Source organism: Sceloporus undulatus, chromosome 5 (assembly GCF_019175285.1).
Source record: "Sceloporus undulatus isolate JIND9_A2432 ecotype Alabama chromosome 5, SceUnd_v1.1, whole genome shotgun sequence".
NCBI lineage: Eukaryota > Metazoa > Chordata > Lepidosauria > Squamata > Phrynosomatidae > Sceloporus > Sceloporus undulatus.
Genome location: NC_056526.1, coordinates 49,017,514 through 49,035,159, shown reverse-complemented (window position 1 = coordinate 49,035,159; position 17,646 = coordinate 49,017,514). Strand labels below are relative to the sequence as shown.

Genomic DNA, 17,646 nt, shown 5'->3' with positions numbered 1-17,646 from the left:
AAACTTGACTTTGCTTCCTTGCACCTGAATTGTCCGTGTTCCATAATGTGAATGTTAAGCACTGGATTTCTAAATTCATCATTTAAACTCATAGGCCTAAATCCAACATAATACCAGAAGTAGCATTGAGATTTTCAGCTTTGTGGCCTTCTTCTGGGGTTGAAAACATGTCCCAAAGACTTTTCCAGATCCCTGGAGCAGATTTTTGATGTTTTTTTTATGGTGTGCAGGAGCTTCAAGAGTATTAGGATCTTTCACTCACAGAAGCTATCTCAGTGTAGAAAATGGCAGCATTGTTACCATACACTCTACTTATCCCAGTTTGGTAGGATAGATGATGAACCCAGCTGTCTCTCTGTATGTATGTATGTATGTATGTGCACATTCATGTGCATGCATACAAGTGAGTGTGTATGCATGTCCTAAATAAAATCTAGGTTTCCCTTCAGAGCAGGTACTCCAAAGGTGGCTTACAACCATTTAAAATTATAACATTACAATTTCAGCAATATGATTTAAAACACAATTTTAAACTGTCAGATATTTCAAAACCCAATCCACTGCACCCTGAGTTCATGCCAACACAAAAAAAAGTTTTAAAATCCAGTCAACAAATTATCTCCATTAAAAGTACTTTGAAACAGACAAGTCTTCTTAGCTCTTTTAAAAGCTAAAAATGATAGGGCCAATCGTACATCGCATGGGATGTTTTACAACTTATGAGCCACTAATAGAAAGGCCCTTTCTCTAGTATCTGCCATTATGAATGTTTTAATAACTGCCCAGAAATCATTAAATGGTATTTAAGACACAAATAGGTACATGTACTCACCTGACCACACTGATGTTTGTTTGCGAAATTATTGCTATAATGAATAAGCAATCTGGCTGTACAGTACTCAGATGTACCAATTGTTATTGCTATAGCCCACATTGAAGAAGAAGATAACAGACCAATAGAGATCCATGGCTAGAATGACTAGAAATCCAAATGATTTTCTTGTGCACACCTACAAAATTGCTCCAAGACATTTCTTAAGGGCCTATTTCACACAGCCAAGCATGTCCACCATATATATATTGTATTTTATAAATTTAGGCCTGATTTCTTCAAAACTTCAGATCAGTGCTTCTCAGGGTATTTGATGTGGGGGATCAGCAATTTTTTTGTGTATCATGATTGATACACCGGGGGGGGGGGTCTTTCCTAGAAATTCACAGCATACCTGCAACTGATGGCTTGGAAACCAGCACTGGTCCAGAAACTTCAAGTAGCACTGGTCCAGATGGCTTCCAACAGAATGAAACTACAGTATAAACTGCAATTTTTAAAAAAATCAGAATAATAGAATCTGTTCAAATGACCTCTCAGCAGCCATAGAATGTGTGGAAGAAGTAGGTTTTTATACCCTCTCCAAGTGGTCACAAGACCAGATCAACGTTGTACATGAACTAGAAGTATATTTGGTAGCATCAGGACAAAACAAATGAGGGTTCATAGCTAAAAGTGATCTCTGAAATGTATGGCTTCTATTTTGTGAAAGCCTTTTGAAGTAAGAACAAGTCCTTCCAGTTGGTTTCAGATGCTGGTTGGCAAACAGAGCCCTTTCCTACAAAACATGTTTCCAAATGTACACCTTTTCTAAGAGATGGACAGCAACTTCCTATATGATTTTTAAGGCAAAAGCTTTGAAGTAATGTTAGAAATTACATAATTGCTTGTTACTATTTATTTCTGGGGAATGAAGACTTCATGAAGTCATGAAACAAGTAGAAGGAAAGTTGTTTTATATATGTAAGAAGTAATACTTTCTAGTTATTTTCAAATTTTAACTATTTGAGGGCATTTTTAGAGGCCTACTGACAGGGATTGTTCAGATTCTATGCTATTATCCATTCTAAGAGTTTACTTGTCAAGAAAAATAGTGCAAAATATTGAAGTAAGCAACATAAATTACGTTTCCTGGCATTGTAACAGAAACAGTTTACTCTTCAAGCACTGTAATGAGTAAGAAAAACAAATTACTTTTTAAATGTAACTTTTCTTCTTTGATTGAAACTTTTGAATATGTGAGAAGCCCACACAGAGCACACTCCATAATCAAGCCAACAGCAAGATCCCTTTCCACAAAAAAAGAAAGCCTCTATAGAAGATGACTTGGATAAGTTAACAATAACATCTAATGGTTGCCTTAATGGTCACAACTGTCACATTAGACACAATAGTGATCTGAAGTCTGATTAAATAATTGAGAAATATCTATTTAACTTGTGTCCAGGTCTGGTTTCCAGCAGTGTGATCTAAATGTGTTTAACTTTCTTTCCATTGCACCAACTGATTGCACTCAGAATATTAATATAGATAACAACACTGTAAATAGTAGTACACATTCAAATTATTATTTAATGTATAATTTTTACATGTTATGAGCATTGCATTCACAAACAACACTTTCAACCTCAGCAAAAGCAAACTGGAAGGTGCATGCCAGTCTCCAAGCCTGTGATCATTTCCTGCAAATAAATTTGAACATAAGAAATAATCTTACTTTTTCTTACTTAAACGTAAATTGTGTACATTTAAGATATGAGCATTTGCAATATATTCAGAGTAAGAGAATATGTTAAGATTTTTCCTTAGATATGTGCATTTTATGAAGCCAATGAATTAGTTTCAATATTTATTGGTTCTCTCTTTTAAATATAAATTCATACATGAAAGAAAATTTTCTGTATTATGTTCTTTGAAATTCATCAATGTTGTATTTTAATATAATTATCTTATGCAGACTATCAGGAGGGTTGGTTAGGTAGCAAAGATGAAATTACTTAGTGGATGATTGTTGGATAGAATTGATACTTGCTCTGGGTTAAGGACAAATAGGGCAAGAAATAATCAAATATAGCATTTCTGGCATCCATCTCTGACTTTAAATTATAGACTGCTCAGTAAATGATCTTAAGCTGTTTAAGGTTTCATCAGTTGTCTGCAAGATTTATTTTCTTCAAAATTACTGTACTAAAATGTTGTCTTTTATTGCTGCACTGATTCTGATCACAAACCACAATTTTAAGATCGACTCCTATTTACAAAAATGCTTTGACATAGTGCATTTGTTCAGACTGGGCAGCAATAAAGGATTGTGGGATCATTCTGAAGAAGATTGTTTGACAGAGCCGGCTTGTTTGTTTGAGAGTAATGTGAGCCGCATTCAGAAAATGTCATATTTTGTTTCTTGATTGTGTACATTCTCTCTCACTGCTTCCAGACAAGTCCTGTAAAGAGAGAAGACACAGATTTAGAGCTTGTTTCCGTGACCAGCACAAGTACTTTTACTCAGAACAGAGAAAAAAATAATCAGCCACACAGACACTCTGCAGGATCTTCAAGTAAGTTGTGCTTTCCTTTTAATAATCAGTTAAATAAATCTCAAATCACCTGATTGGTTTCAATATCACAGTACATTCTTACTAGGACATTAATGGCTAAGCTTCTACTTAGGTTCTTCTCTTACTTGAGAGGTTATTTTCCTTGAATATGAATTGTGTGTAGAGATTTATAAAACTGTGTGTGTGCAAGCGTGTGCACACATGCCCACATGCACACACACATATGATGGGAAAAGACATAAAATGTGTATCTATGTCCCTCCGTCCATCTGTCTGTCTGTGTATCTGTTTGTCTGTCTCTTGCTCACTCATTCTCTTTCTGCATTCACATATCTGTGTGTGTTCAGAGGAGGGCATTTTTGTATTATACACTCTGTCAGGTGCAAAAGTGAAGCTATCCACATTTTGTTTAATTAAAACAGCTAATTTAATTATTCATTGCTGTAGCCATACTGAATCCTTAGAGATTTCATATTCTAAAGAGAAGTATTTGTCCAGTTTTTAGGCTCCACTGCTAAAACAGCTCGCTCATTGATAGCTTTCACTGAAATTAACAGAAAGGGATCAGGGTTTTTGTTTGTTTGTTAGTAGTCTAGGTACTAAGACTTCAAAGTGAGAACTTTCTGAATTTGCTTGGTTAGCCCATAAATATTAATCAATAATGACCTGAACTTCTTGGGGGTTGGGGTGATTGAATCTAATTGTGAACAGTTAGTTATACATGGTTAATCCATATGTTTATGTTCTAATACTAAGACCTGCTGTGGCAATACCTAAGTGATGGCAAAGAATGTAAGTTCTGCTTTCATAGGACTGAATCCTGTTTCAAATCCCAACCAGAGTACACTCATTAAATCACATGGATATATGTAACTCTTGACTCACCATTCAACAGTTGATTCAGTAGACCTATTCTAATTGAGACTCCTGGTAGATTTAGACCATAGAAATGTTATTGGTGGAAAAATATATCAACACAAACGTTTAAAATCAAGGTGTATGTTGAATATAAAAACCAAGGAACCTTTATTCAGAAGGTTTCCTTTTAAGGGGGAAAATGTTTGGGAAGAACAAAGCTGAAAATAAATAGTTTACTAGAAAAAGGAATTACAGAATTAATAACAACTAGAAGGAAAAAAGGTGTTACTTAATAATAGTTTGAATAATAATTACAGCTAAATATATTGTTTATATTACTATGTTCATTTCTATTTTTTTCTGCCTAATTTTAGTAGGAGTTTTTCTGTTCTGTTATAATTTTAGCAATTGGTTTATCATCTGTGTTCCAAATAGCTATTTTCCATGCACCAAAGAGCTTAGTGCCACCAGTCAACTCTGTTAACTTTTACTTTGGACCAAATTTTACTCCTTTAATTAAACTCCATTTCAAAAGAGTTTTGCTATGTACCATTGGGAGTTGTGCAAAAAAGCAATGTCAAATTTCTCTTTTCCTGTCCTTTCCTTTCCTTTTCTGGATCCAGGCTATTGGCAAAGGCTTGAGATGATTGAGACTGTAGTCATGTGCATACTGCCTGGAAAAACTCCATTAAACAGACTTATTTCTGAGTAAACCTACCTAGGATATTTTAGCATAAAAAAGTCATTTTCCAGAACACTTTTCCCCCATATCAACAGTTGCTATGATGATGTTAATAGTTTCCTATAAATACTTTTAATAATTTCAAATATGAAATAATTGCAGTGCTAAATTACTCTGATTGCAAATATCATCCATATATACCCATTAAATTAGAATATATACATAGAAATCCCTTGAGTTCCAATTCTTTTATTTATTTATTTATTTATTTATTTTCTTATTTTAATGGTAAATAGAGAATATTAAGTAGTTGATTCCCTCTAACCAAAATACTCTTTCACCTCCTGCCTCACTAGTGAAAAGTATCTGCTCCAAATTTTGTATATGTGCATTAATACATTTTCAGATGTTGATCATAGCTTTGCTTTGAGGAAACTTTGGCAAAACTTTCAATAACTTTATCACTATATCCATTATTTATTTATTTTAGTTATTTATTTATGTTATTTATACCCCGCCCTTCAGCCCTAATGGCTCTCAGGGCAGCTTACAATTATTATTATATTTTGTTTAAATTGTTAAAACTTTACATAGAACTTTTAGAATAAAGAATTTCAGTAAGGAATGAAGAAACAATATTTGGGGATAAAATAGCTTTAACAGCTACTTCATCCCAAGCCTAGTAAACTCAGTTTATTTCAGATGTATCACACTATATATATGTGTTTAAATTATTAAAACTTGTGTATACAACATACAGGATAAAGAATTTCAGTAGGGAGTAAATAAATGATATTTGGGGGAAATAGCTGTAACAATTACTTCAGTCCAAAAATAGTCAACTCATTTTATTTCATAAAATTTCAAATGGATATAAACAATTTTGCTGAGAGGGATTTATTCTGGTTACTCTTTGTTTATAACATTGCTTTTCCCCCTGTCTGTGCTATTGGGTAATACAATATGCTAAGAGCTTTGATATAAATAATAAATTAAGTCATGCAGTGCTTTATATGCTCATGAAAAGTCTATGACGCCTTAGCAAACTTCTTGCATGTCCAACTAACTGATTTGCAAAGTCTTCTCTCCCCCACCCCACCTCTTGGTCTCTCTCTTTGTTAAAAAATTTCCAGGTATTTCCTATGTGGCATTACTTATAAAAACAGAATATATGTCAACTTTGACATCTGTTAAGGAACAGGAGATTTAGTCAAAAGGCAGCGAGAGACCAGAACAAATGATTAACAAAGAAAACAGATTTAAAAGCAAAGAATTTACTGCTTGGAAAAATGAGCATTCATTTCCAGTTTTAAGAAGTCGTTTCAGCAGATGGTGAATTCAGTAATTGTTTTGTGTATGCAAGCACCTGAAAGAATATTTATAACATTTTGTATAACTGGAAAGAAAAGCAACCTACAGTTAGTTGAATGACTTGCAAAAGCCTTTTTCAGTAGGCTTCACACAGTTTAATATCCTAGTATTATATTCCAGTACAATTTTATACTCCAGTATTAAGCACACAAGCTGGAAGTTAATCCTTCTAATTCCAGTGTGACTCAACATTCATACAGATTGCCAGAGTGTTAGAAATTGCTAAGATCTGGAAGAATTCCAGGCCAAATGAAATCTAGAAGCTTGGTCTGTTTGGAAGGATTTCTAGAAACAGAAATAGAATATTGTACAAGAGCTCAGGAAGTAGCATATAGTGCAGACCTAGAGCAGCATGAGAACATGAAGCCACCTACCTTCTATGGTTCAGGCCTTTGATATATCAATCAAGGAACATTGCTACTGAACTATCAAGATTCTACAAGGTTATCCTGATACTTCACTAGATCCTCCATAAGAGGCCCAGAAACCTCAGTTGCAGTGAGAAGTTAGTGGGGTCACTGATCCCTTCAAATCACTGCCAGAGAGGCTCACCATGAGGGGCCATATTTACTATCCATATTTACTATTTCTAGAATGAACTGAGTACATTCTGCTTCAGTTCTAGAAATTATGGCAGAAGTGAATTGCACACAGAATGAGGCAGAATGAGACTAAGGGCCCGAACAGACAGGCCAAAATGAAGCTGCTTCAGGTCACTTTGGAGGTATGCTGTTTAAATGACACACGCATCTTAAGAGACCAGAAGCTGCACCAAAGCTGTGCTCCAGTCTTTAGGACTGGAGCGTGGCTTTGGCGCAGCTTCCAGCCTCTTAGGACACATGCATCATTTAAACAGCATACCTCCAAAGTGACCCGAAACAGCTTTATTTTGGCCTGTCTGTTTGGGGCCTAACTTGGAAGAAGCAGTTCTCTATTTCTTTTATTTCATCATTGTTTTTATTAAGAGGTTTTCTTTTCATCGTAGTGTTACTGATTTAATATATAAAGAAAAATGGTTTCTTTGTATAATTTGTGGCTAATATGACAAGACATGAGTCTGAAAAGAATGGTGCTTGGTAAAGCCGTATAAGACATGGGGCTTTAGCAACTTTGCAAAGGAATGTTAGCCCATTGGTAAAAAGAAGAAAGGGAGAACTCTGCTCTCTTCTGCTTCCCTTTGTCTCCTCCTAACAAATTCATTGCAGCTGGAGGTCTTGCATGAACAATTTTCAGCAAAACATAGGGATGTGAAGATTGTAGGCAGATTTTGGCCCAGAACTTTGGTGCTGCAAACCTTCTAAAATGGATAGGGGATATTCAAAAATAGGGCTCTGTCCTGGCAAAATTCCTGTACTTTTCATTGAGCTTCCATGGCCCTCCCGGGTTGATTCTTCCCAGAGTCTTTCCATTTCCTATTCCAATGGTACATCAGAGAAAGGACAAGGATTACTAGAAGTCATTTTTCTACTGGCAACCATTTTACATTTGGGGTGCCTAATAGACTCTTCTAACTGGCAGTAAGAATAAGGTAAAGATTCCAGGAAGTAGTAACTACTGATCCATTCTCTTTATCATCAAGTAGAAACTTCTAAAAGTATAACACAATGAGAATTTCCAACAACCTAAATAACATTGTTGAGGTATGAAAAGGCAATACTGTATATGCTTGACTAACACAGTTCTTTCTAGAGCTTTGGAGCTACAAGCTCTTGATGTAAATTTTAATAACAGAAGCTTCTTTGTTGCAAGTAAAGCTTGTGAAGTTAAAAGGCTAGCTCATGAGTGCCTGGCATACACACACACACACACACACACACACACTATATTCATAGTGCTAGTAAACAGAAATAAATGTTTTGATACTGTTTTAACCAAAGAAAGGTTGCATTTTGAAAAGTAACTCCATATCCTGTTTTCTGCTCAGATTCTCTTTCAGTCCTAAACAAAGCCCTGGATGTAACCCAGCTGGATTTTCTTCTCTGCAAACCATATTAGAAAGAGTGAGATTTGGGAGCACAGTGGTGCTCTTTCTCATCTCCCATTCCTTTCAGTTACATTTTTCCCAATGAGATGCTTGAGATGGGTTGCAATATGTGGCTCAGGTTTAAGTGGTTATCTTGTTGCATGTTACATTGAATCTTCCAAAGCAGATCTGCCAAGCCACTTTAGAATAATACTTTTTGATAAATCAAAACAACTCTAAATATTTCCAGAGGCAGAAATAGTGAGTAGGAAGCAAGAAAGAAAAGAAAATGGACTTCATAAAGAGAGACAAAGAAACAATTCATGCCCTTACAACATTTAGAATAGCAGCAACCTGTAATGATAAATATTGGATCAAGGATGTCATACAGAAACAATAGCCTGGAGCTCTTTTTTTAGCCTAAACACAAAAGAAGGATTGAATCTTCCACACAAAAACAGCAGCTTCAACAACCCTAAGCTGTTCCTCCTTCCTTTTTTTGTTGCTTCTTTTTTCTTTAACAACGTTTTCCAGCCTTAAAGCTATTCCTTTAGTTAAGGAAACAGACAAACTCAATAATGTTGTTTTCTCACTTGGCTTAATTAGAAACCTCACCAAAGACATAACTGAATTAGCAACAGTGTTGCTCTTAGATGGAGTTTGTTATCTGGTTCTTATGATTTCAATGAAAGGAGTTCACTGTAAGTACAGAATTATTTCCGATTAACCAAACAGCATAACTTTGTGCTACCTAACTAAAAAAAACATTCAGTAATCTAAAGTAATCTGAATATTTTCCCATTAATGCTGAGTTTGCCCAAAAGGTAGCAATACGAATCCTCAGATGGGCACATGGATTTGTTTCTTTCCTTGAGATTATGGTTGTAATCTTAATCACAACTTCATGTAATGAGTTTAGAAATTAGATTTCTCTAAATGGCTTGAGTGTTGGACTGCGACTCTGGAGACCAGGGTTCAAATCCCAGCTCAGTTATATAAACCCACTGGGTGACCTTGGGCAAATCAGAGTGACTCAGACTCAGAGGATTGCAGAGGCAAACTCCCTCTGAAGAAACTTGCCAAGTAAACCCCATGATGGATTCACCTTAGGGTCACCATAAGTTGGAAATGACTTGAAGGAAAGCAACAACAAAAACAACAAAGTTAGGGAAATAGCTTATATACTTTACAGACATAAATATAGTTTATCTCAGGGTTGAGGAAGGTGTGGCCATCAAGATGTTGCAGGACCACAACTCCCATCAGTCCTAACCAGCATATCCACCACTGGAAGGCCATAAATTGACCATTGAGTTAATTACATGTTCACAGTGTTAATCTCATTTTAATTTGGGACCATAGCATGTAGGGGGGAAACGTTTTACTCTTCCACCCGCACATGCACACACACACATACACTAAAATGGGACTGCTCAAAAGAAGATGTATTTGTTTTGATATATTTGGAGGACTCCCTAGGTATGCAGAATATATATGCAGGTTTTAAAATTAAGAAAACTCCTATGCATTTTGCAGCCCTTAGTGAATCCACAGCCCAAAGAATGAAGATTGCATAGAGAAAACAACGTTCTAGAGCATACATGGGAAATACTGACTTCTGAATCATATATCACACTGACGAACTGGCAAAACCATCTCTGAGTATTCCTTGCCTACGAAAAACCCTATGAAATTCATGGGATCACCATAAATCAACAGGCAACTTTAAGATATGCGCACACACACATACACACACGTCATTTCATCCAGCCCAGCTCCTCCCCTGTCTCTCTTGCTATCTCTCCTCTGCCAGAGCAAACAAGATGCTAGAATTCTCTTTCCTGAGCAGGTAGGATGGTGACTGTGAAGTGCAGAAAGAGAACAAGAGAAACCACTATTGACTTGGACAACAAAAACTAGTTTGAGGCAGGCAGGTACATGCAGAAGCTTGAGTGTTGCTAACTACTGCATTCTATGGCCAGGCCTCTAAGTTAATCCATGCACCCGAATGTCTCCTTTTTTCCCCTTGTTTTGCTTGATGTAGCCACATCTCTCTGTCGTCCTTTATCCCCCCAATCCTTCCTTCCTGGTCATGTCTGTCTTCTAGAAAAAAATGAATGTGCACAGAAATGTATGAAAGGATATGGTGCCCAGGTGGAGAAAATCGATGGATGAGCACTAATAAGGGAATGATAAAATGATACAAAAGTGGATGGACTGACAAATTAGGAGTGAGAGAAAGACAGAAGACAGGATGCGGGATAGGTGATATCTGTGCTTGAGTGTAATGGGGGGGGGGTGGATGAATGTGTGAGTGAGAGAAATAATGGATAGATGAAGTGGTGGAGGAGGAGAAGGAGGAGGGGAAGGAGAGAAAGAAACTGAAGTGGCAGGGAGGAATATCCTGCTCACTTCTGCTTTTCCTCAGCTTTGCCTCTGCCTATCTCTTGTATGAAGCCTACAATCATACAACACCAAATCCTGAGGGAATGTGGTGCTCAATTGACTAAATGTCCCCCTCCACTGATGTAAAGTAATTCATTTTTTTTGTAGCACACATAGAATGGCCTGGTTCACATTAAACATGAAAGATAGGAACCCTATCTAAGTGTTTGCCTAAAGCTGCCAGAACCAAAAGTGAATAGTGAGGCAGAGGTATGTACAAAACATCCACCCTGCAAATACCCATGTGAGTTGCTCTTCAGACCATTGCATGTTCCATGTAGGCATACTGGGATTGCGTTTCCAGGTACAAGCTTGCCTCTGTACATTTTTTTTCTCCTCATGTGTTCAGGCAGACAACTAAATAAAGCTTGGGGGGGGGGGATGCTTTAGATGTTGTAAAAAAAACCTTTTGTATGTTTTTATGTCAACCATTTTTAGCTACGGTAGTTGATTTTAATTGTTTTTAATTTTTTATTGTAAAACTTTTTAAACCATTTTATCTGTGAGCCACCTTGAGTCCCTTTCTGAGAGAAAGGCAGCATAGAAATGAAATAAATAAAAATGATAGAGAGAGACAGAAAAAACATCTATCTATGCTATTAATTTTGGGTAGGTGGTCAGTCCCAGCTACATTAATACTCTGCATTTCTGCAGTGTTTTCTGTGTATAGCTCTCATGCTCATGTACGTTGGGGAGGAAAGGTATAAAGGAGCCAGACATTGGGTGGACAGTGTAAACCTAGCAATCAAGTCTGAGGTTGAGGGCAGTTGACCCATGGGATTTTGATGGGTTCTGGTAGGGTAGGAAGCAGGGGCGAAGAAATTAAGCCTGCTGAGAGCTTATGGTATTATAATTGAGAGATGGGTATTATAGTTGGATGGAACACATGCCTCAAGGTTAAAAAACAAAGCACTAGCTACTAGCCTTGATCCTGAAATCATTAACTTTATATAACATGGAATAGGAATTCCATGGAAAAGAGAGGAAGGGCATATGGCGTGTGTGTGTGAGTGTGTGTTATTTTAAAACATATTCAAATACTGTTTCTAAAAAATCTAAAAACAGGCATAGTCCTATGCAGACCCCAAACATTGCTATCAGGCTGTTTTCCCAGGCTGGCTGAAATCCGACTGGGATCATAACATTTAAAGGATAGAGAATACACTTCAACATTTTGTTGCAAAGTCCATGTTGTAGTTGTGCACATTCAAGTTGTTTCTTATTTATGACAAGTCTAAGGTGAACCTGAGGCTGAGAGTGTGTGATTTGTCCAAGGTCACCCAGTGGGTTTCCATGGCCGAGCAGGGATTCAAACTCTGGCCTCTAGAGTCAAGAATCCACTGTTCAAAGCACTCTGCCATGCTGGCTCCTGCAAAGTCTCAGAGATGCCATCTATTTCCAAGCAAATGCTCAGGTATTTTTAGTGCTCCCTCTTTCAGTGAATGTGTAACAAGCAGATGCTGTTTTTCTGATAAAGACTATCAGAGAGAACCTTCTTCCTAGCTCAGGGGCATTTAGAGGAGAGATGCACAACATTTCAGCTTTTAATTACATCAGATGCTGACTGGAGACCTACATGTGTTCCTAGTAGCTTCAGGAAAACAGTTATCTTGGGAGCAGGGTCACTGAGAATGGGAAAGGATTTCACCTCTCCCATCTCCCAGTGATTCTGAAAGCCAAGGAACTGCCTTCTCCTATGGACCAGCTAGGCTGCAGGAGAAAATGGATAGGATCCTTCTGGCTTTGGAGGCTATGAATAAGGAGCAGCCAACAGGCACAAATCATTCACCCCAGATTTTACAGTAATGGTTGTCTGGCTAATGAAAGGAAGGGTGGGGAAATCTGTATAGTTCCATTCAGGCAGCATTGAATTTAACTTGGTGGAAGTATGATGGAATGTTTGCATTTGAATTGCTAGATGCATTATGGCAAGTTGTGTGCAAAATGGTATGTTAACTGTTTACATGCAGTACTCCAGTACTAGATGGAGAAAGCAGTTTTCAAAAAGAGACTATTTTAAATTGTTCTCCTTGGCAGCACTCCCCATATAAACAAGCTGTTTGTGTAGAATGGCTTACAGACTAGGGAATTTTCAGTGGCTTTCATACAGTGGCTGTTTTGTGTGGATCAGGTTTTTAAGGCATACATAGAGGTCTGCAGTCCTCAGGTACTTCTATAAACTACTGTTGACAACTAAATATTTATAGTTACCTTTGAAGACTGAACATTTGAATAAAATTACAGATTTCTGTATCTAGGTTTACTTTTCCTATTTCTTATTCATTGAATTAAATGACAGCTAAAGAGAGGCATTTCACTGGGTGGATGTCTGACTAGCGCATGTTGGGCTGAGCAGTTAAAATAGTAACCAGTTGGATCTATAACTCATCTGTGATTTTCTTCATGTGGTTAAAAGATGTCAGAACCAATGAAAATGTCTTTCTGTGTCATTTGTTTAAAATTATTTTAAATGTACATGCATGAAATGTATTGTTCTGCAGATTGCAAAGAAATAATTGGATACATCAGGAAACAGTGATAACTTAAGTGTGTTGTATATGTGTCCATGCCCATATGTATAGACACATACTTTTCCCAGCTTTCTCACAATCACTGATGCTGAGCACTCTTTCTTGGAATTAGGTTCCATTGAAATTCCTTTTCTCTTTTCTCCTTGAATGATAGCATGTAGCCCTGGTGGCGCAGTGGTTAAATGCCTGTACTGCAGCCATTTACTCAAGACCACAAGGTTGCGAGTTCAAGACCAGCAAAAGGGCCCAAGCTCGACTCAGGCTTGCATCCTTCCGAGGTTGCTAAAATGAGTACCCAGACTGTTGGGGGCAAATTAGCTTACTTGCTAATTAGCTTACTTGCTGTTCACCGCTATGATCTTTGGAATAGCGGTATATAAATAAAACAAATTAATTAATTAATTAATGTAAATGTTAACAAATAATAGGTGCAATTTATGGAAATCCTTAGTGATGTGCTAAAAGTGTATATTTTAATTGGAGATATTCTGGTAAATAAAAGTAGTCAAAGAGCTTGCAGTTCTCATCATGCAATTTTTATCAGCCTTGAGATTTCTTCTTTCAAAAAAATGTGTTCAATATGATTTTCCAGCCAATGACTTTTTAAGTCAGCATTGTTTGCATTTAGACAAAAGAATGTGTGTGTGAGAGAGATTTCCATAAATTATCACAGAGATGAAAGCATCTTAATCAGTTAATGGCTTCCATGTATTTTTTATATTCTTCTAAAACCTTATCAATGAGGATTTAAGTAATGAAAGTAGACCATGCTGAGATGCTACTGCATTCCTGTTAAATGCAAAATCAATTGACTAGTCTTGAGGAGTGGCACTTTGATTTTGAAACTGGTATTAATTTCTGCTTGTGTAGAAAAGGATGCACCTGCACCTGAGAGATCACTTTTGGGACCCTCACATAAGGAGCGGATATCATTTCGAGATCATCCGGTTCAGCTCAGCGGTGGATGGGGAAGTGGCAAAAAGAAAGGAAAACCTTTGAAATAGTAGTTGGACTTGCAGCATTTAAAAAAATATGGAGATCTGTTTCTTTTCAGGAGGCCTGTGAGTTGCCCTCATTTTTGGATACCACAAATGCAAAGTTCCTAAGCAATTATATATGATGTATTTTACTCTGCCTATTTTTTTTCCTGCCTTTTCATTTCTTGGCAAAGAAGTTTTATAAATGTCAGAGTAATAACATTATTTGTACCTGTAATTTATTTGTGCAATATGATTTAAGATTCAATAGTACGTCTGTGATTATTAACCAAAAGAACAAATCTGGATGTGTACATACAATAATCATTTTTAATTTCATACTGGTCTGTGGATGAGACGGCCTAATCCATAGCTGACCTGAGATACTTTCACTAAACTCAGTTACTGCTCAGTACAAATCTTGATCACAAGAGGGGGAAGGATCAAAATTAAATTCTCCTGGATATTTTGGTTAGCATAGATTGGAATGTATCTCTGTTTAAAAAAATACAATGTGGAATGTTCACCTTTCTCCAAATATATTGATAATGTAAATAGGTTTTGTGTAAAAATGCTTGGAATTCTACTGAATTAGTTGCATAGCCAGATGGGCTTCAATGAGTGCATGTCCATAGCACATCAAATTCTGTAATGTGATATTAAGATGTGTTTCATAATGGTAAATTATGTTTATCACTTTGTAATCCTGTGACAGTCTCCTTACAGTCTGCTCCCCTCTTTTTCAGAATTAAAGGATGAATGTTAAACATTATGGAGTAATTTTGTTCTCACCTGTTGCTTCTCTGTGTCAATAAGAACCTACTATTTGCTGCCGCGTGTTAGGCTTACCACATCTGTGCCACTGGCATTAATGGTTATTTGAAATACATCAGTGCATACATGCCACCATTCTTGAAGTAGTGTTTTGTTAAGCATGGTACAAATTGCTGATGGGATCTGGGGAAACGGTTATTTGGTTTAAAATAATAAACCACTGTAATCTCAACCTACTATTGAACTTGAGATGTAAAACCTAAGAGAACCCAAAAATGTTGGTAAATAAAGTTTTTATCTATTTATATGTTGTGGTTGTGCTTGGAGCATGTTATACATTTCCTAACAGAGTAAAGTACCCATCATGTTGTCTACATTCATTAATGTCATATTAATATACATTGAAAATGTTTTCCTTCTTCCAAGCAAACTGTAGAGAAGGTCATAACAGTACAGATACTGAGGAATTTTATGACTGAATTTGTGATGTATAGAAAACTACATCATTGTCCTGTTATCTGATCACGATGCATAGAGATGCAGATGTTGTATTGCAATTTGCATTTTAATGTCTCATGCCATGATTCATTTTTTAAAAATGAAAATGCAGTTAAACAGATGGTCTCAGCTTTAACATCTATTTAGATAATCCTTAAATTTAAGAATCTGAACATCAATATCTTTCCATGTTCCCCTAGAAATAATTTCAATTGATAATCATTCTTGGAAAAGACCTGAGTTGATAGTCAAGTACTCCTGTTTTGATAAGTTCCAGAACTAGACTTTCTAGGATACATTCTGATATATGAACTATGTACAGTATCTGCTGGATGAGCACCAGTTCTACTCCAAGAAACTTCCAACTTCCAATGTAATATAGTACAGATTGAGTATCCCTTATCTGAAGGGCTTGGCACCAGTATTTTTCCTACTTTGGAATACTTGTATTTGCACAAACTGATGCTGGAGAGAGAGACAAGGTCTGTGCAATGACAAGAATCCAATCATAGCAATTGGCATGAATTCACATCTGCCATTTCATAAATTCTCGTGTCTCCCTCCAGCCTCACAAATACAGTACTTGGAACATTTTGCAATTCCAGATAAGGGATACTTAACCTGGAGTTACTATGTTAGACTTTAATTGTAAAGGCTAGGTTTAGATTTCCACTCAGCCACTAATCTTGCTGGATGACACTGAGCTATCTAGTCCAATCTATTTCACAAGGTTCATGTGAGGATAAAAGTAAGAACTGCCTTTGCTGCCTTGAACTCCTTGGATTAAAAAAAATCATAGGCTTCTATATTCAGCATAATCGAGCAAGAAGAAATAGTAGAAATGGTGGGTGCATGAAGGAGAGGTTGGCTATCAAATCTCTCTGTTAAATTTAGGCTAGAAGCTTAATCATTTTTATTTTAAAACTGAGTCTTATCTATCTATGCCTGGGGTTTTGCTTGAAAGTAAAGGTATTTGTCAACCGTGGAAGCTGGCTTTTGAATGTTAAGTGTGACTCAGTATACATGTTTTAAATCTGATTAGTTAATGTAGTGCCTGTGCATTATAGATATATGGAATGGCATTGATCTCCAGATTTAATTGAGTGCAGTCCAAACCAGATATTTAATTAAAATTGTAAAAGGGGTGAGGAGTCAGGAATCACAGTTTGAATCACTTCTGTATCCATATGTAAATGTCTCTTTCTTGTCAGTGGCTACAATAGGAATGTATGTTGAAGACCATGGTTAAGAATCAAGAATTTCAGCCCCTATTTAAGTTTCTAGTCTTCATAAGCAAAATCCTTAATGCATATTGAAACTGTGTATTACAGAAATGAGAACCAAACCAGAAAGTAGGTTTGCTGATGAAAGTGGAGAAATAGTTACTTTGCATTCCCCCCCCCCTTCACTAGACCTTGTCTCCAAAAGGGGATAATCCTTATTTGGTAGCTTGTAACTGAAAATTATAAGGAAGCATTATAAAAAGTAAATAACTCCTAATAAACTAATGGTAATGTTCTGTTAGGAAGGACTTTGCAGAACTGACCTAAAGTAAACAACTGAATCATGCTGTTTCGCTGCCATATTTTTTTTAATAACCCAGATTGCATGTGCAGGAATTAATAAGAAAACGCCATGGCTGCCATCCTTGCTATATGTATTTAGGAAAATAAGTTGTCAACCATTTATCCTGTTTTGTAATGCTTTTGCTATTGGTAAATGAGATGACTCTTCAATAATCTTGACTTTAAACATTTATTTATGTATTTGGTCCTTAAGCAGTTAGGCTGATGACAGAACACCATTAAACTATCATTTAAATTGGGGAGTAAAGAAATGAGGTTCCAAGGAAGTTGCCTGTTACTCTCATGCAATCTCTCAACCAAGTTGACTGGTGCATACCAGTGATTTGCTATAATGATGAAGAAGTGGGTCCTGAAAATCACAGCATAGGAAAGACAACATTGATTTCAGCAGCCTATATGTAAAACACAAAAATCCACAAATCATTTAATGCCCACGGGATACAAAAGGCTCTTCCCACCCTTGTCATCGAACTGACACCTTGCTTGCAAGATTAAATTTAGTACATCAGCTCTACTGTTGGTACTGTGAGGCAGAAGGCACTGCCTAATAATACAGAAAGTAAAGTGCTGG

At 36.6% G+C, this 17,646-nt stretch overlaps 1 protein-coding gene across 5 annotated transcripts in view; it reads left to right on the top strand.

The window, feature by feature from the left end:
• LRRIQ1 (leucine rich repeats and IQ motif containing 1) overlaps positions 1-15,257 on the top strand; it is a 131,070-nt gene extending 115,813 nt beyond the window's left edge. For 3 of the 5 annotated variants that reach the window (XM_042470285.1, XM_042470286.1, XM_042470288.1), the window contains exons 27-28: positions 3,270-3,390; positions 14,111-15,257. In XM_042470285.1, coding sequence (XP_042326219.1) covers positions 3,270-3,390; positions 14,111-14,244 — 255 coding nt within the window. In that variant the 3' untranslated portion in view covers positions 14,245-15,257. Of the gene's footprint in view, positions 1-3,269; positions 3,391-10,817; positions 10,920-14,110 lie in introns of all 5 variants that reach the window. The other 2 variants (XR_006104252.1, XM_042470289.1) reach the window with 2 other exon arrangements.
• The last annotated feature ends 2,389 nt before the right edge of the window (positions 15,258-17,646 follow it).